The sequence below is a fragment of the Chaetomium fimeti genome (assembly GCF_033439085.1).
Source record: "Chaetomium fimeti strain CBS 168.71 chromosome Unknown B0H64scaffold_2, whole genome shotgun sequence".
NCBI classification, from domain to species: Eukaryota; Fungi; Ascomycota; class Sordariomycetes; order Sordariales; family Chaetomiaceae; genus Chaetomium; species Chaetomium fimeti.
Window position 1 is genome coordinate 392,743 of NW_026944330.1, and position 21,972 is coordinate 414,714.

General features: G+C 55.8%; 6 protein-coding genes across 6 annotated transcripts; 4 read left to right on the forward strand and 2 right to left on the reverse strand.

Annotated features, from left to right (window-relative positions):
• Positions 1 to 1,485: 1,485 nt before the first annotated feature.
• B0H64DRAFT_69899 (armadillo-type protein) lies at positions 1,486 to 4,931 on the forward strand. The gene is made up of 6 exons (XM_062808633.1): positions 1,486 to 1,694; positions 1,793 to 1,851; positions 1,917 to 3,896; positions 3,965 to 4,208; positions 4,274 to 4,382; positions 4,436 to 4,931. The coding sequence occupies exons 1-6, from the start codon at positions 1,643 to 1,645 to the stop codon at positions 4,623 to 4,625; spliced, it is 2,634 nt and encodes an 877-aa protein (XP_062661759.1). The 5' UTR covers positions 1,486 to 1,642; the 3' UTR covers positions 4,626 to 4,931.
• Positions 4,932 to 7,553: 2,622 nt separating this feature from the next.
• Positions 7,554 to 11,328, forward strand: B0H64DRAFT_335568 (uncharacterized protein). Its single transcript, XM_062801125.1, has 10 exons — positions 7,554 to 8,114; positions 8,243 to 8,332; positions 8,437 to 8,965; positions 9,032 to 9,154; positions 9,214 to 9,621; positions 9,679 to 9,746; positions 9,810 to 9,963; positions 10,018 to 10,075; positions 10,134 to 10,312; positions 10,343 to 11,328. Exons 1-10 carry the CDS (start codon positions 7,924 to 7,926, stop codon positions 11,027 to 11,029), a joined length of 2,487 nt encoding a protein of 828 aa, XP_062661760.1. The 5' UTR covers positions 7,554 to 7,923; the 3' UTR covers positions 11,030 to 11,328.
• Positions 11,329 to 11,570: 242 nt separating this feature from the next.
• On the forward strand, positions 11,571 to 15,351 carry B0H64DRAFT_415052 (uncharacterized protein; the record flags this gene model as incomplete). Its single annotated transcript, XM_062805076.1, has 9 exons — positions 11,571 to 11,627; positions 11,775 to 11,930; positions 11,985 to 11,988; positions 12,063 to 12,086; positions 12,145 to 12,194; positions 13,056 to 13,110; positions 13,318 to 14,051; positions 14,119 to 15,135; positions 15,169 to 15,351. 9 exons carry the CDS (start codon positions 11,571 to 11,573, stop codon positions 15,349 to 15,351), a joined length of 2,280 nt encoding a protein of 759 aa, XP_062661761.1.
• Positions 15,352 to 16,197: 846 nt separating this feature from the next.
• On the reverse strand, positions 16,198 to 18,144 carry B0H64DRAFT_317779 (DHHC palmitoyltransferase-domain-containing protein; the record flags this gene model as incomplete). Its single annotated transcript, XM_062800353.1, has 2 exons — positions 16,198 to 17,016; positions 17,071 to 18,144. 2 exons carry the CDS (start codon positions 18,142 to 18,144, stop codon positions 16,198 to 16,200), a joined length of 1,893 nt encoding a protein of 630 aa, XP_062661762.1.
• Positions 18,145 to 19,456: 1,312 nt separating this feature from the next.
• On the forward strand, positions 19,457 to 20,073 carry B0H64DRAFT_370771 (uncharacterized protein; the record flags this gene model as incomplete). The annotated part of the gene is made up of 4 exons (XM_062802106.1): positions 19,457 to 19,561; positions 19,661 to 19,712; positions 19,785 to 19,969; positions 20,029 to 20,073. The coding sequence occupies 4 exons, from the start codon at positions 19,457 to 19,459 to the stop codon at positions 20,071 to 20,073; spliced, it is 387 nt and encodes a 128-aa protein (XP_062661763.1).
• Positions 20,074 to 20,518: 445 nt separating this feature from the next.
• Positions 20,519 to 21,736, reverse strand: B0H64DRAFT_70089 (negative cofactor 2 complex subunit beta-like protein). The gene is made up of 4 exons (XM_062808634.1): positions 21,447 to 21,736; positions 21,338 to 21,364; positions 20,795 to 21,057; positions 20,519 to 20,737 (listed from the first exon to the last, which is right to left on the reverse strand). Exons 1-4 carry the CDS (start codon positions 21,505 to 21,507, stop codon positions 20,630 to 20,632), a joined length of 459 nt encoding a protein of 152 aa, XP_062661764.1. The 5' UTR covers positions 21,508 to 21,736; the 3' UTR covers positions 20,519 to 20,629.
• Between the last annotated feature and the right edge of the window lie 236 nt (positions 21,737 to 21,972).

Consider the following 21,972-nt stretch of genomic DNA (forward strand, 5'->3'; position numbering starts at 1 on the left):
CCCTAAAAAGTTAGTTGTTTGTTGCTGCTGTACTGAAAGCGTCGTTTGAGGCCGATTTGGCAAACCCTGGACAACCACCCAGGCTGCACCATTGGCCAGCCCTTTGTCGTGATGTGTTGTGAACGGAGGCCGCCCAGAGCGACGAGCCCTGGCCTCCTTGTTGGTTGTCGAAACACATGGAAAAGGGGCTCGAGGCCTTGAGAGGGGTTTGATATGGGTTAGGGTTGCGAGCCCTTGGCTCGCATGTGAAGTTCCAGGGGCCTTCACCGTCCTTGGCTTGATTCCGGGGGACCGGTCAACCATGGAAACCTGGCGAAAAGGACCGTTGAACACGGAGCAAACGACAAGACTTCCCACGGCCATTCGGGCGTTCCAAGTTTCTGCCCTTAACCGCTCTGTCACAATAAAATCTTAAGAGTCCCAGACCGCTCCCTTCGACACCATGGCAGTAACTACCGAAACTTTTGGCAAACGGACGATGTCTGCTGTCGGTCATGAGGTGCACAGTATAATAAGAGAGGCACCTGCAGGTTGTATTTTCAGGAGATGCCTAGGAAACAGCGGCGGTCAAGCAAACGACATACCTACCAAGTAGGTATGTACCTACCAGGCAGGTCTCCAGCTTCTTGGCTTCTATTTTGTTCACCAAACCCCCCAGAGGAGCGATGCTCGCGGTTTGCTCCGAAAAGACAAGACGGGAGTCGAGATAAGGTACCTCGGTGCCAAGGGAGATAAATATTGCCGCGTCATTCTGATCTTAGGTATGCAAGGAGTATTTTGGATTTCGTTGAGCCCGACGATGCTGGGTCCAGTGTTGGTAGGGGCCCCTGGGGTGGGCGGGCTCCTCGATTCTCGACCGGTCGAGCCCCCCCATTCCAGGTGCAGCTGCGGGGGCGGCGCCTTTTCATGACGGCGTAGCCCTACGGATTCACACTGTGACAAGGCAATTCTTCCGCATGACTTTCAGCAGTGATTAGCCCAGTCATACAGTGCGAATCCACAGCCGTCGAGACCTTCCCACCGCTGCTTGCCAACTGGGCGCTGGATTGCCTCCCAGTCCCGTCGTCAACTCTCCGCATCATCTCACTCAAAGACCGCTTTTTCTGCTGCCTTCGGCTTTTCCTCAAGCCAACAAGAAGTCTCTCCAACATCCTCGTCTTTGTCGTTGGTGCAAAGGCTTTCGTCTCCTTCGGCACACTCCTTTGCGGCGCGCTTTCCTTCTAATTCAGCAACACAAGCCCTGTTCCCGACACCTGCCAGGCAGTCGCCCGTGTTTGGCATTATTGGCAGCATCCACAGTCACCAAGCCGGGACCTGCGATTGTTGACAACAAAAAATTTGAACAAAACACAGACCCGCAACCCTCAACTTTGGCTGAATCTCAGCACCTCGGAAACTTTTATCATCCGGGCGGCTGCACGTTATCCTCTGCCCAAAGCACTTTGGACGTTTTTTGCTGGCCTGCGATTCCAAACCCAGGCTTGTCCGATACCTTGTGGATCCCACCGGCCCCGCCTGTGTTCCGCGCAAACTTTAGCTGCGAACGGCGTCGTCCTCCTCCCTAGCAACGCTTCCTCTTTTACTTTCGCAGCCCCCGCTTTCCATCACCTCGATCTCTGGCCGCAGTATTCAGACCGCAACCATGGAAGGCACCCCGGACATCAACACTGTCCTCACCAACTCGTTGAGTCCTGGTTAGTGCACACCCTCTAAAACCCGTTGCTGGGCTGCTCAAACCGCGCCGAGCCCCTGCAACCCAGGCGTTTCTCCTTTGCTGACTGCCTCTTCCCAGACGCGACTCTTCGAAATGCGGCCGAGCAGCAACTTACCCATGCCGCTGAGGCCAACTTTGTAAGATCATCTTCACATGCTCCGTTGGTCACGAGCCCACTTTACTAACTCGGCTTGCCTCCCAGTCGCACTATCTCCTCACACTCGTCCAAGCCCTATCGAATGAGAGCACCGAGGGCCACATTCGAGCCGCTGCCGGTATCGCCCTGAAGAACGCCTTTAGTGCGCGCGAGACTGCGAGGCAAACGGAATTACAAGCGAAATGGCTCAACCAGACCGATCAGGAGAGCAAGACGCGCATCAAACAGCTGGCCCTGGAGACGCTCGGATCCACCAATGCACAGGCCGGCCAGGCGACGGCCCAGGTCGTTGCTGCGATTGCCGCGATCGAGTTGCCGCGGAACCAGTGGCCCGATCTCATGCACTCGCTCGTGCGGAACGTTAGCGAGGGCACGCAGCATCAGAAGCAGTCTTCATTGACCACAATCGGTTTCGTCTGCGAGAGTCAAGATACGGAGCTTAGAAACAGCCTGGTCGCCCATTCCAACGCTATCCTGACGGCCGTCGTTCAGGGTGCGCGCAAGGAGGAGCCCAACGGCGAGGTCCGCCTTGCCGCCATCACTGCCCTCGGCGATTCGCTCGAGTTCGTCGGTAACAACTTCAAGCACGAAGGCGAGCGCAACTACATCATGCAGGTCGTTTGCGAGGCCACCCAGGCCGAAGATTCTCGGATACAGCAGGGTGCTTTCGGCTGCCTGAACCGCATCATGGCACTCTACTACGAGAACATGAGGTTTTACATGGAGAAGGCTCTCTTTGGTCTCACCATCCTGGGCATGAAGAGCGCCGATGAGGATGTAGCGAAGCTGGCGGTTGAGTTCTGGAGCACCGTGTGCGAGGAAGAGATTGCCATCGAAGATGACAACGCCCAAGTCGAGAGCTCCGATCAGATGCGCCCGTTCTACAACTTTAGCCGCGTCGCAACAAACGAAGTCGTGCCGGTTCTGCTCGGCCTTCTGACGAAGCAGGACGAGGATGCCGCAGACGACGAGTACAACATCTCACGTGCAGCTTATCAGTGCCTGCAGCTGTACGCCCAGGCGGTCGGCGCGGCGGTTATTCAGCCCGTCATTCAGTTCGTCGAGGCCAATCTGCGCCATGAGGATTGGCACCACCGCGACGCCGCAGTTTCTGCTTTTGGCGCCATCATGGACGGTCCTGAGGAGAAGCTATTGGATCCTATCGTGAAGTCTGGTATCCAGCCTTTGATTAGTATGATGGAGGATCCATCCGTTCACGTGCGGGACTCCACCGCCTACGCTCTCGGCCGCATCACCGAGGCCTGCTCTGAGGCTATTGACCCGGAGCAGCACCTCGATCCCCTAGTTCGCTCGCTCTTTAACGGGCTGATCAACAACCCTAAGATGGCGGCGTCGTGCTGCTGGGCTCTGATGAACGTCGCCGAGCGGTTTGCCGGCGACCTGGGCGCTGCACAGAACCCCCTTACCCCTCACTTCAACCAGAGCGTTAGCAACCTTTTGACCGTGACCGGCAGGATGGACGGCGAGCCTTCCGTGAGGACTGCGGCGTATGAGGTCTTGAATGTCTTCGTGCAAAGCGCCGCGAACGACAGCCTCAGCGCCATTGCATCCCTGTCCACCGTTGCCATTCAGCGCCTCGAGGAAACCCTTCCCCTCCAGCAGCAGGTTGTCAGCGTTGAGGACAGGATTATCTTGGAGGATATACAGACAAGTCTCTGCACCGTTCTGCAAGCCACCATTCAGCGACTCGACAAAGAGGTTGGCCCTCAGGGCGATAGGATCATGCAAGTCCTGCTACAGATCCTCAGCACCGTAAATGGCAAATCGAGCGTCCCCGAGTCGGTTTTCGCCGCTATCAGCAGTCTTGCAAACGCCATGGAGGAGGATTTCGTCAAATACATGGATGCCTTCTCTCCTTTCCTCTACAACGCCCTGGCCAACCAGGAAGAGCCGAGTCTCTGCTCAATGGCTATTGGCCTTGTCAGCGACATCACTCGCTCTATGGGAGAGCGCAGCCAGCCATACTGCGATAACTTCATGAATTATCTTCTGAGCAATCTTAGGGTTTGTCCCCCTCTTTACCCTATTGTTACTGATCTATCTTCTAACATGCGTTTCTTTCTTTTTACTAGAGCACTGCACTCGCAAATCAATTTAAGCCCGCCATTCTCCAATGTTTCGGCGATATTGCCGGCGCTATCAGCGGGCACTTCGAGACATACCTTACCGTCGTGGCCCAGGTATTGCAGCAAGCTGCTACTATCACCGCTGGCGCGGACGGCTCTTATGAGATGTTCGACTACGTCGTTGCGCTGCGCGAAGGAATCATGGACGCGTGGGGCGGCATCATTGGCGCCATGAAGACTAGTGGCAAGAGTATGTACCCCCCTCAACAAGCTCTCTAGCTCTATTCGGCTCGCTTACTGACACGACTACTTCAGCCGGCGTCCTCCAGCCATTTGTGCCCTCCGTCTTTGAGCTGCTAAACAGCATCGCCAACGATGCTAACCGCAGCGAGGCATTGATGCGGTCTGCCATGGGTGTTATCGGGTAATTATTGACCTGCCAGCGGGTTTAGATCTTGATAGCTAACTCCCCGACAGCGATCTCGCAGACGCATATCCTAACGGCCAGCTGGCTGATGCATTCCGCCAAGAATGGGTCACGGCGATGATCAAGGAAACGCGGGCGAACCGAGAGTACCAGTCCCGCACCATGGAGACCGCTCGCTGGGCCCGCGAGCAGGTCAAGCGGCAAATCGGCGGGACACAGACCGTCATGCAGCAGACGTGAGAGAGGCTTGGGCCCGGCCAGCACGGCACCGCTGTTCTTGGCTTTACCTACCCAGGCCCCCTACCAGGCATCGGCGTCGTCTCCATGGCTTGATTCCCCAACAGACAGCTCCGAAAAGCACACCCCCACTACCCCCGCCCTCCCCGGCGCAGCAACATGCACACGATGATATGGCACGGCACGGCACGGCACATGACACAGCACGGAGATGCACAGATAATGTGTATATAGACCCTATGACCCCCTTCAATCCGACATCATACCCCTAGAAGTCACTTCACTATTCCCTAACACCTGCTACGGTTGCTGGCAATGTCAACTTTTCTCCCCCTTTTTTTTTACGCGGGTCTTCTCGGGATGAGGATAGAGCGATTACATGTAATGTTCCATGCTTCTAGGATGTAGACGCATGGGGCAAAATGCACCATCATGTAGACTTTTGAAACGGATCATTACCCCCAAAAAGGAGGCGGTACGGAATGGCTGGGCCGATTGACGATGCGTAATCTTTCTCGAGTAAGCGGACATCACTAGGGACTGGGCGGGTAAGAGGACGGGTTTGGAACAGTCACGGAATCCTGAACGCATTGGACGGACGGGGTTTTCTCATGAATGCCCGGGAGATCTGGGCTTACGAGCAACGAGACGGGACTCTCTCTGCCCCTCGTATCTGTCTTCCCCATCGGCATACCAGTTTACTTTCTACCCCTTACAGAAATGTTCCACGGCATTTGTGTACATGTACATGTAGCGGTGACATGCGGCAGGCCGAGCCTCGAGCCATTCTTCCTTCACATGCAGATGTGTGGACCCGCCCTCCAGCGTGGGGGTAACGGGGTCGGACGCGCGATCTGCTTGCCTGTCCGCCCGTTCGTCCGCTTGTTGAATATCAAGAGTTTGGTTCCTGTATGCCTATCTGGTGGGTTTGGGACGGGGTTTATCTATGAGGCCGTTACCTAGGCAAGAACCTGGGCCGGTGAACCGTTGAGCTAGCATGGCTGCGAGACAATACTCGTCCTACCAAGAGTGATTTCCGAGTTCGACGAGCACCGGTGCGGTGCGGTAGGAGCTCGACGACCAGTGTGGGAAACAGAGGCGGAGAGAATGTGGTATACTTCGGAACCAATGCAGTGACCCGCTGGCAACTATGCGTTGGCATGCGGGCCCTTCCGTGAGGCATATTGGTAAAGAGGATGTGAGACCAGAATCAGGAGTTTTGATGCACCTAACACATTCTTGCTGAGGAAACTGGAAATACTCACGGGACAGGTTCCGAGTTAGAGTTGGCATTTTATCTTCTCTCTAGCGTTATAACTGAGTGATCAGTCACCCCTCTTTTCAATTAAGCCTTATTGCGGGTTGTGACAAGTTACAGATCAAACACGCAAGGCTGCTCAGCTCTCTCTAGCGAGAACGAGGGGGCCGGCGAACCTAGGTACCCTTGGCTCAGGCCTGGAATCCACCTTGTTGTATATAAAACCTGCACCGGGGACTAAAAATGGAAAGCTACCATCATCCCGGCCAAGGGGTGGCAGCCATTGTCGTGTGTATTTATCACGCTGTTGACTTCTTGAGTCGTCGGACGAGACGTGGTATCGCCCAGGCTCAGGATGGTTGTTAGCTTCTGTGTTCGTTATTAGGAATCCTGTTCTTATTACGACGATATCCTCGACGGCATTAGCAGCATCTCTAGATTAAGAGCCAAGTCGATTATCAAATTATGGCCCGATTATACGAGCGCCCGCCCGAGCTCCTGGCCGACACGCGCACTCATCTTTGCGACCACTGCTTGAGCAGATAGCAATTCGAGCTACAAGATGTACGGTTGTGACAAGTGGGCTTCGTGAGCCTGAGCTTCAACCGTGTGTGCAAGTTACTACACGCAGTGGGCCAGCCGTTCCTGTACCACAAAATCCGGACCACTCAGTACCCCGACTTGTATTCCTTTTTTGAACCCTTCTCGAGCGGCTCGATCTGGCATTGAAGGTATTTGAAGGCGGCGCCTATCAATTTAACCTACTACCCATGGCAATACGGCGTGCTCTACGGTTTTCTGACTAACACCTTCATGACGGCCGCCTCAGTTCGCAACCTCGTGAAGGTGATAGATTCGAGGCTATCCACGGTCAGCATTCAAGAAATACAAGCGAAGTCTCCTCGAATAGTTGAAGAAGCGCAAGACGTTAGGCTCGGCGAGGCTGTTTTCGCCCTACAACCTTGGAACCGCAAGTTGAAGGTCCTATGTTTCACCAACAACGAGATGTATTTGGCGCGAGTGACTTACCACCTCGAGGGAATCGATACGGTCTACAACTTTTCGGGCCCTCGAAATGAGTATTTCGAGGTAGACGGAGATCAGAGAGTGATTATTTTAGCATGTTATTTCCGCAAGGTGCGACAACATAGAGTTGTCGTCGTCAGTTTGTTACCTAATTGAAAACAGGAAACATGAATGAGAGTGAAGCCGAGGAGGAGAGGGCCACCTACAGTGGGCAAATCGTGCAATTCATACGGTTGTGGGAGAACAAATCTTGCTGGGCAGGGGGAGGGGAGAGCTCCCGCACCCCAATCGGGAGCTGATCCGGCTGGTCAAGGTGCTTCAGGTCTTGGCGGAAATATGCTGTGATGACTGTGGGGTGTGGAGGAAGGCAGAAATGCCCGGGTCGAGACAGATTTGGGGCGGACGAAGCAAAGGTGTTATGTTTAACGCCATGTATTTATACATACTGTGAAACTCGAAGCAAACAACTTGAGGTAAGACCCCCACGGAAGGGTGCCATTGTTGAATCTCCTCAGCAAAGATATATCACGTGAGTGTATCTTGCCTTTTCGTCTCTTCTAAGTTATGAGCAGCCGACGTACTTGAAGTACATACATGCGTCATCAGTGAGGTGTGCCTAAGTACTCTATTTATTATTTTTCAACCCACCCCGCCGTGAAATCGGAGTTCCAGAGAGGATTCCACGCCCATTTGTCTATAAGAAACGGGACAGCCCCACGAAGCTCGGCGGTTCGGGGCGGCCGGCAATTCCCCACCTTCCGTCGACAAGGCAGCCCGCTCTTGCTCCTCCTGGCAATAACCTTCTGAATTGACGGACTCAGATTGGGCCTGAATTGCCCTGCCGGCAACCAACGAGGCCTAGCCCCACCCGTCCGCAACAGCGCTCCGGCTAAGAAACTCGAAGGTTCAACCTGCTAGAGTTTCCCATCAGGCGACGATACAAACCTAGCTGCTGGGTTCCGGCCCCGTCTTGCGGCATCCGGACGGCCCTTGGACGAGCTTCCTTGACGCGCCAAGATGGACGTCGAGATGGAGCCGCCCGGCCCGCCCATTGTGCCACCACCACCGGCATCATCAGCACCACCGGCACCGTCCTCTCCTGCCCCTCTTCCTGCTCCTCCTACAGACTTAGGTTCCGAGCAGCCACAGGCCGAAGGATCGTCTCCTGCCACTGTGATCCGGCGGAGAGCTCCGATCGCCTGCCGAAGGTGCGTGTGTGTTTGACTGCAGGATTTGCGGGTTCTCATTTCGTGGTTTCTTCCGGCTGCTGCCATCTGAACACCTGCATCAAATTCTGCTGTCCGTAGATTACGATAGGCCTAACGTGCAATGCTAGATGCCGCCGTATGAGAAGCAAATGTCACCACGACAAAGCGAAGCCACCATGTCGAGGCTGTCTCGAGGCTGGTCTTGGCCCTAGCGATTGGTGAGAATGCCACATGCCCATTGACCTCGGCAGCCATACCCAATGCTGCCTCTCCCCTTTCTTCACTAGGTAACAGTCAGTGCTGATGCTATACTCACAAAAAGCGTCTTCCCGGTGCGTGGCCAGCCGGACCAGGACCGTGAGTATCGCCACCCTCGAGTGAGGGCCGAGAAGAGCAAGAAACGGGACGAGACCAAGGCTCGTCGTGGGAGCCGAGATGCCCCAGCTGCGCCGCGCGCGAACCTACTCGCGTCTTCGAGTCTCGCCCAGGGCTCCGATGGCTGGGACCTCCTACCCCCGCTACCCGAAATCCTGGAGTCCGTGAACCAATTTACACGCCACTACTTCCAGCTTGGCTTCATCCCGAGGCAGCTGTTTCTGGAGCGCCTTCGGACTCAGAATCGGTCTGTCAGCGTGTTCTTTCTGCTTGGTATTCTCAGCATCTCAGCACGGTTGACGCCGGCACTGGTAAAGCGGTATGGAAGTGCTGTGAGAGCCTCCGAGACCTTCATGGAGCGTTGCTTGGCTCTAGCACAGAGCGAATTGTACAAGGAGCCGACCCTGGAGAGGTGCCAGGGGTTTTACCTGCTAAGTGTTGCGCAGCAAGGGAGTGGGATGAGGCATAAGAGCTCCGTAAGTCACTTTCGCTTTCCGCGGGTGCTTTGTGTGCGATATGGCGGTAATCTGACGGGTCACTAGATCAACATGGCGGTTGCGATGCGGATGGCGACTCTGATGCAACTTCACAGAGAGGAAACCTATGTTGTACCGAACCCAACGAGGGAATTAATCTTAAGGGCCGAATCTGCTCGCAGAACTCTAGTACGCTTTTACTTGGGAGATGAATGCGACAATTTCGATGAGCTGACACCCCGCCACAGTGGATGCTGCACAGCCAGGACAACCTTCACTCGGGCCCACGGTCCCCCGTCTTGTTGTCGGCGAGCGATATAACAGCACTGCTTCCCAGCAACGAAAGCGATTTCGCCAACGCACGAGAACCACAGTCGAGAGCGGCACTCGAGGGCACGTCCCCGGCTCTGGAGAACCCTGGTCTAGTTGCCATCGAAGGGAGATCCCTATTTGCAGCGCTTATTCAAGTACATCACCACTGGGGCGCCATTTATAGACGAGCCATTGGTAACAACCGAAGTCTGCGGCCATGGGAGCCGGACAGCGAGTATGCCATAATGGAGGGACGGCTCGCGGAATGGGAGAGCGGTCTTCCGAACGACTACCGCTGGAGCAGTCTTCTTCTTAAGGGCTACAAACACGAGGGCCAGGATCTGGTATGTTATGTTCTCCTGGCATCCATATGCCTCTCAGCATTGCTAACTTCCGAGTAGGCGTATCTCGGCGTGACCATGATCACTCGTCTCTGCAACATTGTTATTCGCAAGGCGTACTTACCTGAGTAAGGAATATTGTCATATGTTGCCCACCCGGCGGCACGGCGCGGCTGACACTGTATCTTCAGAATGATATCGCACGACAAGTCGGATCCTGACTTAACTGCCTTCTGGACCAACATGGCGCAAAAGCTTTTCTGGAACGTAAATATACTCTATGAGCAGATCGAGACCCATTACGCCGACAAAGCTCCCGGCGATGGTCCTGGCGCGCAGATGGCGGTGAGTACAAATAGACAAACCCTGAACGTACTGAAGCTGACGAGACCTTTACAGGCGTTTTGCTTTTATACCTGTGGTTTTCTAGCTTGTTACCCCTGCAAGTTTCCAAACAGTAAGTCCCTATGTTTATACCGCTACCCATTTGAGGGATACTGACCGCCTTTCCGAAGTCTGCCCTGATCCATCCATCGTCAGCAATGCTCCCATGATGGTCCAACGCATCCTCAATATCCTCGCCGAGAGCAAGAGTATCTGGCCCTTGGCAGCTCGGTGGTATGATCATCTAGAGAGGTTTTACACTTCCCAGAACGCAATGACTGCCGGGGCGGAGGGCAGTATGGCTGATAGCGTGAGTGCCTCGTTTTGTACCGTCATGTAGCTTCTTTTCGCACCTAACACCTCACAGAGAGAGCCTATACCTCATGTGCTCCACCCCCCGCCCAACAACCCAGCGACCAAGCCCATCCAACCCCGTGTCGTGGCTTCAAACCCGAACGAGAACGGGGCCGGACCTCAGAGTCCCGGTATGGCGGCGCTTACCCTCCAGCAGCAGCAACAACAACCCCCACCAACTGCGTACGCAGACCCCAATCTCGGTCGCCCTACTTCCCAACCGCAAGCCCCGCCCAACCCGCCACCACAACAACCACAACAAGCGCAGCAACCACAGCAACCACAGCAGGTCATCATGGACCACGGGCAGGCGCCGCTCCAGGCCGCTGGTACTAGGCCGACCACTGACGGGCTCGGCCTGCTGATCGAGGCGTTTGACGCTCGCCAGTCCGCCGCGGCGCCTATGCAAGGGGTGCAAGGGGTGCAAGGGGTGCAAGGGGTGCAAGGGGTGCAAGGGGTGCAAGAAGTGCAAGGGGTGCCGGGGAACAACAACGCGCCTCCTCCACCAGGCGCGGCGTACGACCCGCACGCCACGCCGCAGCAGTACTACCCGCAGCCGGCGCTGGCCGTGAGCGACGGGTACGAGAACGAGCTAGGGTACTACATGTCGGATGGGGTGCCGCCGGCGATGCAGCAGAGCTGGACTGGGGGAGGGGACATGTATGGGTACTGACTGAAAGGGAGAGTGAGGGGGTTGAGCGGGAGGGTTTTGGTTTTTGTTTAGGTTTACCGAGGCTGTCTTTCTTGCGTGGACGTGTTGCTTTTATTTGTCTTAGCGGTGGGAGTTTATGGTTGGGTGACCCGGCCTGGAACGGTCCGTGGCTGGAAAGGGATGGGAAGGTATTTCCCCTTTGCTTGGGATGTGAGATTTTGCGATTGCTGCTTTGTGGAGTTTAGTTATGCTAGGGGTGTCAAAAGCTAGGTACTTGACTGAAAACAACATACGAAAAATAAAGAGTTCTTTGCCTACTTGACAGTATTTCGTATGTGTACAGGCACCGCGGGGCTCCGCGGAGGAGACCTGGATTATATATGCATTTATCGGGATATTTGCATCTCGGCGGTCGCGATAAGGATTGTTATCTCCGAATATCCCGACCTTTGCCCATCAACTTTCGTCATCGCGAATACCGCAAGCGACTCTTTCCCCCAGTAAAGTAACCCGCGCTCGGCCTTTTCATTTTCGACTCCTCGTTAAGCGATCTTCCCAAGCCATGTCTGCCGTACAAGCGGCCACGAAGCCGGAGTCAGCGCAGAAGGTGCTCTCGCTGGTATGTCCCCTTCGCCCTTTCCCCCGGCCACGGCGGGTTTTTGCCCCGCCAACATACCACGCCACACCCTACCGTTCACGAAGGTCTCCGGACGGGTGCCTGAGTGTTCAGATGCTGATATGGGATGTTCCACTGCAGTACCGACAGCTCCTTCGCCAGGGGAACCAGTTTTCGGCGTACAACTTCCGAGAATATGCTCTGCGCCGCACGCGGGACGCCTTTCGCGAGAACAGGAGCGTCGAGGACCCGCGGAGGGTACAGGAGCTTATGCAGAAGGGCTTGAAGGAGTTGCAGGTGCTAAAGGTGCGCTGCCTACCTGCCTACCCGTGGAGGACCGCTAGGTGGACATGATGTCAGAGCAGTATGCTGACGGGAGATTGTGTTGGGTGGATACAGCGCCAGACGGTGGTCAGCCAGTTTTACCAGTCGAATAAGCTTGTGGTGGAGGGAGGGATATCGGTATGTGGGACGGCTGTTTACAGGGCGACGTTCTGATGGAGTGCTAACCTTTGCGCAGGGCAAAGACGAGGCAGGGCACGGCGAGACGACGAGACAGAAGGACACCGGGTGAGTAGTCCTCTAATGGGCGCCGTTGGTCTGATTTGAGAATGATACTAACCAGACTTCAGCTGGGACTGATCTTAGCCTGAACCACGAGGCCTTTCCACCGCTGCCGCCCGGGATACCCGATTCTGGGACCCGAGTGCTGGCGATGTGTGTATAAATACCCGGGAGGGCGGCACGGCTGCCCCTGGAGCACGCGATGGCTTTCCTACCGACGACGATTTGTTTTAACATGTCCGTCAGGAGTTGGGGCGCTGTGATAGCGGAGATTGCACGCGTTATTAAGACTCTATGCCTGTTGCCTAAGGAAATTGTGTCACTGCCACTCCTATTCAAGTGTTGAGAAATCAGAAATTTATGATCTCTTTTCATGCTGTATCAGAACTGGCACCGCTTTAAGCATGAACTGTCCCGGTGCACTGCTCCAAGAGATACGAGTTGTTGTTAAGCGTGGTAATACTGTAAGCGAGGTCTGTCGCTCATTCATTGGTGTTCGCGTAGCGACATGCATGTGCACAAACAATCCAGGCCCGCGACCTTCGCAATCCGTGTTAATCGTTACCATTTTGCTGCCGATACCGATTGCAATACACGACCGAGCTCACATCTTCCTACCTTGTGTCCGCCAATTCGAACCCATCGATATCCTATCTGCCTTATCGCCCTCGACGTCCCATCCCGCGATCGTCTTGGGCCGTTTGTCGCAAACTTCTGTCGACCGGGAGTTAACCACTTGAAACGGCGGGTTGTCTAGCGCGCTATCTAGCTTTTGGATACGGATCGCTCGGGTGTAATAAGCGCCAAAAGGAATTGGAAGGACAATTTTACTCGTGGTTGCTGTACTGCTTCCTGGCTTGGTGGAAGGACAACGCCCTGAGCCAGGACACAGGCTCTCCCGTTTGTCGCAATGCAGCGGTCGGTAAGTTTGCACTCCTGCGACCGGTATCGTCGGCGCACTATCTGACAGTGCATCTGGTTTTAGCAGCAACTGCGGACGGCGACGCAGACACGTCGAAGCGCTCGCTCTGGCTTTCCGGAGCCTGATGACTTCGAAGGTAGGTTATCTGCCCATTGCGCCCGTCTTAGCATCGGCGGTGATTAACGTTTCTGTCCCCTACGTGTACAGGCCTCCCCGTTCGACAATGGCGCCAGGAATGGGTCAGCGTCGCGCCCTCGTCACAGCAGGAGATGGCCCAGCAGAGCGACCGCTGGGCTGTTGAACTCCCGTACGGTATGCCGAGAGAGTCCCATCTTCTCCCGCCACACACCCAGGAACTCCTCCGCGCTGCTAGATCCGGCCGGTTATACAAACGACCTGCCCCGATAGAAGAGGAGGACATTGACGCCGAGGTTGATATTGTCAAGGGGGAAAAGAAGGATTCAGAGCCGGCCAATGATGGGTACATGGTCAAGCTGTGGAAGCAGGTGCCGCGCAACGCGGAGAGTCAAACGATATCTCACCTGGCAAAGCGGCACAAGAACACCGTCACCCTCGCTTCGAGGGCGATAGCGCCGCAGGCGGCAGGGCCTACTGTTATCCGGGCCACCGTTCGCCGAATCGACGCCGCCGGCAACCCTTACGAACAAACCGTCACCCTTGGCGACGGGCAGCAGGTCGACGGCCAGATCATCTCCACCACTGTTGTGCCGGCGCCGGCGGCTGCCCAAGGAGATTTGGCCGTGCAGCAGACGACACCAGTTAGGAGGAGACCCCCACCACCCAAACGCAAGCCCAAGGGTGCTGGGCGTGGGCGTAAAAAGGGAAAGCTCCCCTTGCCTTTGCCTGCGACGAGGTCACAAGCCACTGCTGCAGACGGAGACGGCACTGCGTCCGCCAAAACCGATAATGTGGGCCCTGATGTGAGTTTCTATGTTGTTTCTCCCCCCTGATGTGTCTAGCCGACTGCTAACGGCCATGTTGGTTCAGGGAATCAAGATTGAAGATACAGAGGACAGCACAAACCAAGACAGTGAGATGGCAGATATTTCGGGTATGCCCTCCGACGACGAAGAAGGCGAGGGTGGGGAGGGCGAGGACGAAGAGGAGGGAGACGAGGAAATCAGGGATGGCGAAGGGGGCGAGGCTCCGAAGGTCGAAAATGCCGGCGACGAAGCCCACGTTCAGGAGACGAAGGACTCTGAGATGTCAGAGGCCATCCAGCCGAGCTCTGTCGAGGAACCTGACGAGCCTCGTCCCGCTATGGAAGAGGTAGAGGAGGTCACCATACCCAAAGTTCGCTTCCAGCCGCCGGCCCTGGCAAATCTCGGCTCATCGCTCGGTTCTGCAAAAATCGAGGGCAGCCCCCTGAAGAACGTCATGATCTTGTCGCCAACCGAACCATCGTCCATGATCTCGCCCACGGCAAACACTTCCTTTGCTGCATCCAACTACCTGGAGGTACAGTCACGCACTCTGTCTATAGATATGGGCTCGGGCGGCACCGTTAGCCCAGCGTATGCCGCAGAAACGACGACACGTGGGATCCTCCCGCCGCTCAGGGAAAACGCAGCACCCCGGCACTCTGTGAGCCAGGGCATGACAGCAACAATCACCCAACCAACAACAGCACCCCCACCAGCGCTCACCCCAAATCTGTCCGAGCCAACGGCGACGACGACAACGATAACGACAACAATAAACCCGGCCGACCAACCCCAGCCAACCCCCGAACCACAACCCGCTGCCGCCACAACCACGACGACCACCACCAAAACCCCATCACCACCCGCCGAACCCGCCCCCGTTCCCGCCCCTCCTGTACAGCCCAGCGAAGAAAAAGCGGACGACACAGCAGCAGAGCCAATCCCCGACGCAACCCCCACCCAGCTCGAACCGCCCGCCTCCCCCGCGCTGCCCCCCACCGCTCTGCCGGCCGGGGACGACGAGGACGACGGGCTCAACCTGCTCGGGAGCCTGGAGCGCGAGCTCGACCGCCAAGAGGGCGTGAGCTCTGCTTCGGAGGAGGAGGAGGGGAAGACCACGCCCGTCGCGGAGCCGCCTGTTGAGGCTGCGGCTGCGGTTGCGGCTGTGGAGGGGGTTGGGGCTGAGGTGGAGGGGGGTGGTGCTGGTGCTGGTGCTGGTGTTGAGGGGGAGGGGAAGACGGAAGAGAAGGAGAAGGAGGACGTGGCGATGGAGGATGAGGCGGCGGCTGGTGCTTGAGGTGTTGTCTTTTCTGGGTGGAGGGTTGTAGGGAATAGCGTATGGGGGGAGATTATCTGGTGGTTTGGAATGGGCTTATTGTCGGACCGTTTTGTTTCGGGCGGCGCCATGTTGGAGGCTAGGTAGGGGTGGTGGCACTGTTGTGTAGGTTGGTGCCATCTTTTCATTTTGGACTGTCATTTTGGTACGGCAAGGTAGAGAGGGCTTGGAAGTTGAGCACCCTGGATATGCCCGACGCCGAGGACCTCAGCAGTGGGTACAAGGTATCCTTTACTCCTTTTGCTTCCCATGTATAAAAGACTTTATTTTATCTTTGGCTGCCTGGTAAATCGGGTGTATTCTAGCTCCCTGGCTTATAGGGGCTATGATAACCCATCTGCTGCGCTCGAAGAGCTGCAGTAATTGAAGGAGATGTGGTGTCTTGTTGTTCTCGTCCTCCGCGTGTTAATATGGGGTTAAAGAAAGGAAGGAGGGGTATGAACCGATTTTTATGGAATGGATGACAGCAGGTTGGGAAGAAGTTCGGGTGCAAGGAATCTCAGGGGTCAAGTCGAAAGTTGAAGAGAAATTCTAGCTAAGTACAAGTACAAGATACATCCGGCTCCGCTCGATTCGAGCCAGGTAGGGTATATGAACGTAAAAATCCAAAGGTTACAGAGAAGGGCGTTGTGCCTACACCACCAAGTCTAACTTTCTCGGCTCAAGTCATTAATCGCTAAACGCCGTTGCTGATATCACATCACGCCTGGCCAATAAATGAATAGGTTAAGGAAATGGATGGGTAAGTAATGTCAGATCACTATAAGAGGAAGAGAAAAGGGGAAAAAAGAAAAAGATGGTACGGGGTTATGACCCGCCCCCTGGTGCGGAGTCTGCGGCATTCTGTATTGAGACCGGGCCTGAAAAGCCGGTCTGCTCATGCCGAGGCTGCGGCTTGACGTCTTGCATCTCGAGGCCATCTTTTGGGTCCGCTTCTCTTCGAGGAGGACGTTGAGCCCGGCGGCGAGGAGCAAGCCGCTGGTCGCCTTCGGCGTATGTGCCTTTGAATTGATAGTACGTCGGGGGTCGCGGACGGCACAGCACGATGAACCAGTTTCTGAACCAGCTGCCCTGCGTGAAGGCGCGGTATCTGTCCTTCTTGAGGAACTTGTGCGAGTTGAGGTACTCGCGTGTCGTCTCCCCCCTAGCCATGAGGAACAGATGATACCCCATCAGCGCGGCGGGATAGAGAAAGGCGATAAAACCGTAGATGACCATGGCAAAGGGGACGCGGAAGTGGCTGATGGCATCGCTAGAGGAGATGCCTTGGCGGTTGGCGTAGACGAGGATCTGCGCCAGTGATGCTATGGAGAGGTAGAGTCCAAGGAAGGTGGCGCTACTGATGAAAGTGAAGAAATAACGGTAGTTGCGGCGGCCGACACAATTGTTGAGCCAGACACAGTGGTGGTCCTGAGTCTCGACGCAGTTATCGCACAAGCGGCAGTGGTGAGCACGGGGTGGCCGCCAGACGTTGCATGTCTTGCAGTACTTCGTCGGCACCTCCATCGCAGCGGTCGCCGGGTCAGCGGACTTGACCAGGGCCCATTCTGTCGTCGGAGGCCCAAGCCGTAGAGGGTCCTCGTTCTCGTCTGGAGGGGGGAACCGGTGTATGTTTCGAGGCAAGATCTAGGGTAACATTAGCGCCCAGAACCGCTGATACTATGTAGGGGTGGAACATACTCCTGCGTCAGTGACAGATGCATGCAGGAATGACGACATGCAAATGAAGAATAGGTAAGCGAAAATGATGGGTATGGCTGGAGACATGTTGCTCCATATCCACGGTGCCGAGAAGACAAAAAAGAGGATGGCGGGCATAGCGACAAACGCCCCGGTCGCAATGTTTATAGGCCGGTGCCTGGTGTTTTGCAACCGACCCCCCAGGCAGAAGACAGTATTGCCCAAAAAGTATTCGTAGTTGCGCCCCAGTTTCGGCTTGCTCGTGTTCTGGGGACGGGCTTTTTCATCTCCGGTACTGGGCGGGAGTTGAGGGGACGAGGCGAGGGATTCCAGCTTCTCGCCACCCTGCATCTCACGGTTGCCGCTGCTAGAATCCATCCTCGGCATGAGGAAGCTAGATCGCAAAGAGCGCGGGGTGCGGACAGGGGTTGGAGCATTCGCACCACCCGTGTATGTGTTGTTGTTGATGTCAAGGGTGAGGTTTCTCGCGGCCTCTGGCTTCCTCTGCAACGGGCGGACGCTATCAGTCAGGCTCAGCGTGGGTTGGTGGCCGTGAGTCGGGCTGGTGGTGGCCGTTATGCGGTCGTATGGTTCCTGCTCGGTGAATTCGGTACCCCTGGAGGGCGGTGGCCGTGTTTCTCCCTCGTCGCCGGAATGCAGCCCTACTCGGGCGCCCTGGCTCGAAACCATGCTGTCCCGGTTGGTTTCGCCGGTCTCGTCCTGCAAGCCGATCTGCCGGTTCATTGTGGTCGGCCTCGCCATCCCTCGTTGAGCTTGCAGCTTCTGCGAGCTCATAGGCCGGAAGAAGGCATGCGACGTGAGCGTAGGGACGTGGCTTCTACTCATCGAGCTAGCCGGCCGAGCCCCCGCCGTTGAGCTGCCGACACTGCCCGAGATGCTCACCCGCTTGCCCGACAGTCCGCCGCGCAGAGACGATCCCTGTGCCCACGGGCTCCTCTGTGATATGCCCGTCCTCGCGGTCCCCGGCCGTGATGTGCCATCCGAGTAGATGACGCTCCTCCTATGGCTTCCAGGCCCCCGTTGAGCCTCCGAATCCCCGCCATCTTCGGTCATGATATCCGTCATTCGCGACGATATGACGCTGGGAGGACCGCCGCGTTCGGACTGCGGAAACTGGGGAAAACTGTCATCGTTGGTCGGGGAGAGCGCCCGCGGCGCTCCCTCGGCGGAGGACATATTCGTTCGCGAAGTTTATCGGGATCGGCTGCGGCCGGCGTAAAACCGAGCTTTGTATGCTAAGCAGTCGTTCGCGAAAGCATAGCGGATTGTGAGGAGCGGCCGGGAGATTGTGGAACTCGATGGAGGAGAGCGAGGGCGACTAATATTTCGCCCCAAATGTTTCGGGGTCGCGGCGCATTCCACAGTCTGGTGGTGTGGTGCGGCGTCGAGGAAAGTGCGTCGCTGCAGGAGTTCGAGTGATGCAACCCAAGGCGTAGCAGGCAGCGTCGGGAAATCAAGGACTTCGAGTATAAATCGAGTTAAGTCAGGTAGTGTAGTTGATCGGGAATTACGGTCACGATAGTCAAAGAGCGGAAGAAGCAGATAAAAAAGGAAAGCGCGCCAGACAGAAAAAGGAGTGTAGTGAAGCAAGATTGTAAACCTCAATCTTGGTTCCTGCGGCTCGTCCGAGCGTGGATTCGACGTCGACCAAGCGAATGGGATTTCTTTCTTTCGTGCCGTTCGTGAGAGGAGGTGGTCACGGCGGTGTCACTGGCTGAGCACGGCCGTCTCGGCTTGGCAGTTGCTTTTTCGCCCGCCTCGGGTGCTGCATCGCACTGGCCACCCGACCGGCCCCTGAGATGATGTTCATGCTGGGGCCCGCACCCCAAGATTTCGTCACTCAGCTCCATTGTGATGGGAAGAAGTATCTCAAGGAAAAAGACACCGTATTGTCACTACCCACAGTTGTATCTCAAGCTTTTCAACTTCAATTCCAAGGTAGCGCGAGATCCTCAAATGAGATTGAGAAAGAACCAAGTCACTGGTCCCTCACTCGATTGCATGGCATGGAAAGTCGAGAAAGTCGAGACCCAACGAAGCCTGGGGTACATGCATGTTCCTGTGTCCCTGCGTTGCATGACGATGTGACAAGGGAGGAGGGCCCGGAACTTGTCAGCAATCAATGGAAGCGAGAAGGCCTGTGCCCGGCGGGAGCTCGGAGCTCACACCAACTGCCAACAACTGGCCGCGCAAGACAGCAACCATCCTTACGTAATGTTCGATGCCAAGCCCTTGAAGCTTGGCCTCTTGACGAAATCAATCGTATGAGAGCACATCCAAGCTTCCAACACGGCCAGACAGCCGAGCTCTCCCGACAGCAATTCTGCCTCCCAATCGCCCATTTTTCGACATCAACACCGCCCCGATGGCTTCGCTAATTGCCCGCCGAGCTTTCAGCACCACCGCCCGCCGCATGGCGACCGGCGAGGAGGCGCTGAAGTCCGAGTCGAAGAAGAACCCCGAGATTATGGTGCGTCAAATTCCCACGGCGACCCCGAGAAACATGGATTAGAACCTTGACAGCGCCTGGGATGTTAACGCGGCTGACTGGGAGCTTTTCGAGGTATAGATTCTTGGTGGTGTGATGGTCGCAGCCTTTGCTGGTGCTGGCTACTACTTCGGTTAGTCCCCCACTCGCTCCCCGCGGGCGGCGTCCTCCACCACAATCACGCTGACATCACAACCTCGTGTAGGCACTAGCCCGACCAAGTCCACATCCGAGAACCCTGTCCCCCTCGCTAAGAACAGCATGCCGTGGGAGACCGATGCGACACACGGCAAGTACCAGTACCACCCCGGCGGCGACTCCAGCGCTGCGCCGAAGGACGCCCCGAGTGCCGTTAACGTTGTCGTCGTCCCCGATGTCGAGCTGCCCAAGGTACCGTACCGGCTTCTGCCACGGTGGACCGCGTCAAGAAAGCTAACCCCTCTTTGTAGAGACTCCACGACAAGTACAACAAGTGGGGCAAGGACGGCTATTAAACTTCTCTTCTACCCGGAGGAAGGAGTATGCACTGCAAGAAGAGGGCCTCACATGGGACTCTTGCGGGACGGCGTGTCTGTAACTAGGCCCAGTGGAAAGAGGTTAAGGAGCGGGGAGGCGTTCCAAATAGAGTCTGTATTTTCTTTGGAACTCGACTCCCCTTGTCCGTTTGTCGGCAGCGCAATGTGCGACCCCTTTCCCGGAAACAAGTCGATATCATGCACTTCAGCTGGCCTGCCCATCCCGGTTCTACAGCCCCAGATCAGCCAGATGCGATACTACGGGATTCGAAGAGCCCTGCACCGTGTTCCAGTTGCGAAGAAAGGTTGCTAAACGCCGCTCAGCTCCCGACCAACGCTTTGCGTAGGGCCATGGAATAACGCACGGCAGGCTCGTCTATGCAGCAAACCCCCCCAACCATGTAACGAACGCGCTCCAACGCCGAGTAATGCAGCATGTCATCCCAACCTAACCACAAGTCAACCTCCAATCCTCCCGGCATTCAACTTATGAACGACGTGACAGAATTAGGTAACGCATCCTTCCCTCAAGAATTCAGCCGTGTCTGGCCGCTGCCGCCGCGAACTGCTCTTGCTGGAGGCGCTCCAATTCCTCCAGTGACAAGCCACTCTGCTCGAGCTTGTTGGCCTTCTTTTCACGTCCCTGGTTCCTTGGATTAGTTTCAACGGCACGGTAAAGTAAACATCTTGGGTCGCCTACTACCTTCTGAACCTCCTTGTGTTCAGCAGCGGCTTCGAGCACCGCTGGGACGTAATCGGTGAAACCAAGCTGATCGAGCGCCTTGATGATGTGATCACATGCGATCGTCTTCTTGGCTTCCTTCTCCGAGATCTCGTTCGCCTCTGAGCTGATAAGGGTGATAAACTCGACGCAGCATTCTATGAGGACGTCGCGGGCTTCCTTGGAGAAGGCGATTCCCGACGATCCCGATAGGATTTCACCGACTATCTTTTGGACGGTGGCTTGCAAAATGTCAGCATAGGTTCAAGTCACTGGGGGTGCCAGCGCTGCTGCTTGAAGGTGGCCACTGCAAAATTTCGGAATCCCATGACCCAATCGTCTACCGGAGTGAGTTGGAGACCGTTCAAGCCAGGGAATTTCCCCTTGGAATGAATTATCTCTACCCTGGAGCACAAATGGAAGCCATCAACTCCAGCCGCCGAGATGGACCCAGGCAGCGAGAGACCGTAGCCCTGGCTACAACAATTCCGGGAGATAGTGAAGAGTGACTTAGACACGTACCCTTCGGCAATGAGAGGTCATCGTTCCCTAGGAAAACATCAGCATTTCAGATCAGAAAAGTAAGGCAGAGTCAACGGCTCCAAAAACAAGGGAGTGGGATGGGAACTACTTGAGCTGGCCGTGTCGAATCGCATCCAGTAGCGGTCTGATGCGGGAACATGCGAGGCCATTTCGGCAAGTCAAGGTAAGATGTTGAAAAGGGGTGTTGAACGTGTCAAACGCAAACAATTGGGAAGTTATGCTGTTTATTTGTACGCAGCTGCCGCTTCCCGAGCTGGGCCACAAGCTCAGAAGGCTTAAGATGGATGAGATATCAACCTATCCCTAACCAACTACGAGCGTCGTGCATGGGCAGCTGCAGGACTGCGGTTCACTTGAATTCGCAGTTGCAGGTCATCCGACGTTCATGAAAGCGCAGGTCACTCGGCCAAAATAAAAGAAAGAACGTTGGCGACGAACCTCCAAACTCATGATCCGACATGATGATACCCGGGAAAGAGGGTCCCAGCCCCTAGCAACGGTAAAAGCAACGGCGGCTCTTGAAGTTAAACGTCGGTAAAAAAAAAAAAGAAAGCGGGATACGGTGGTTAAAATCAAGAGTATAACGTAGTTCTCCAGGTAATGAAGCTCAGAGA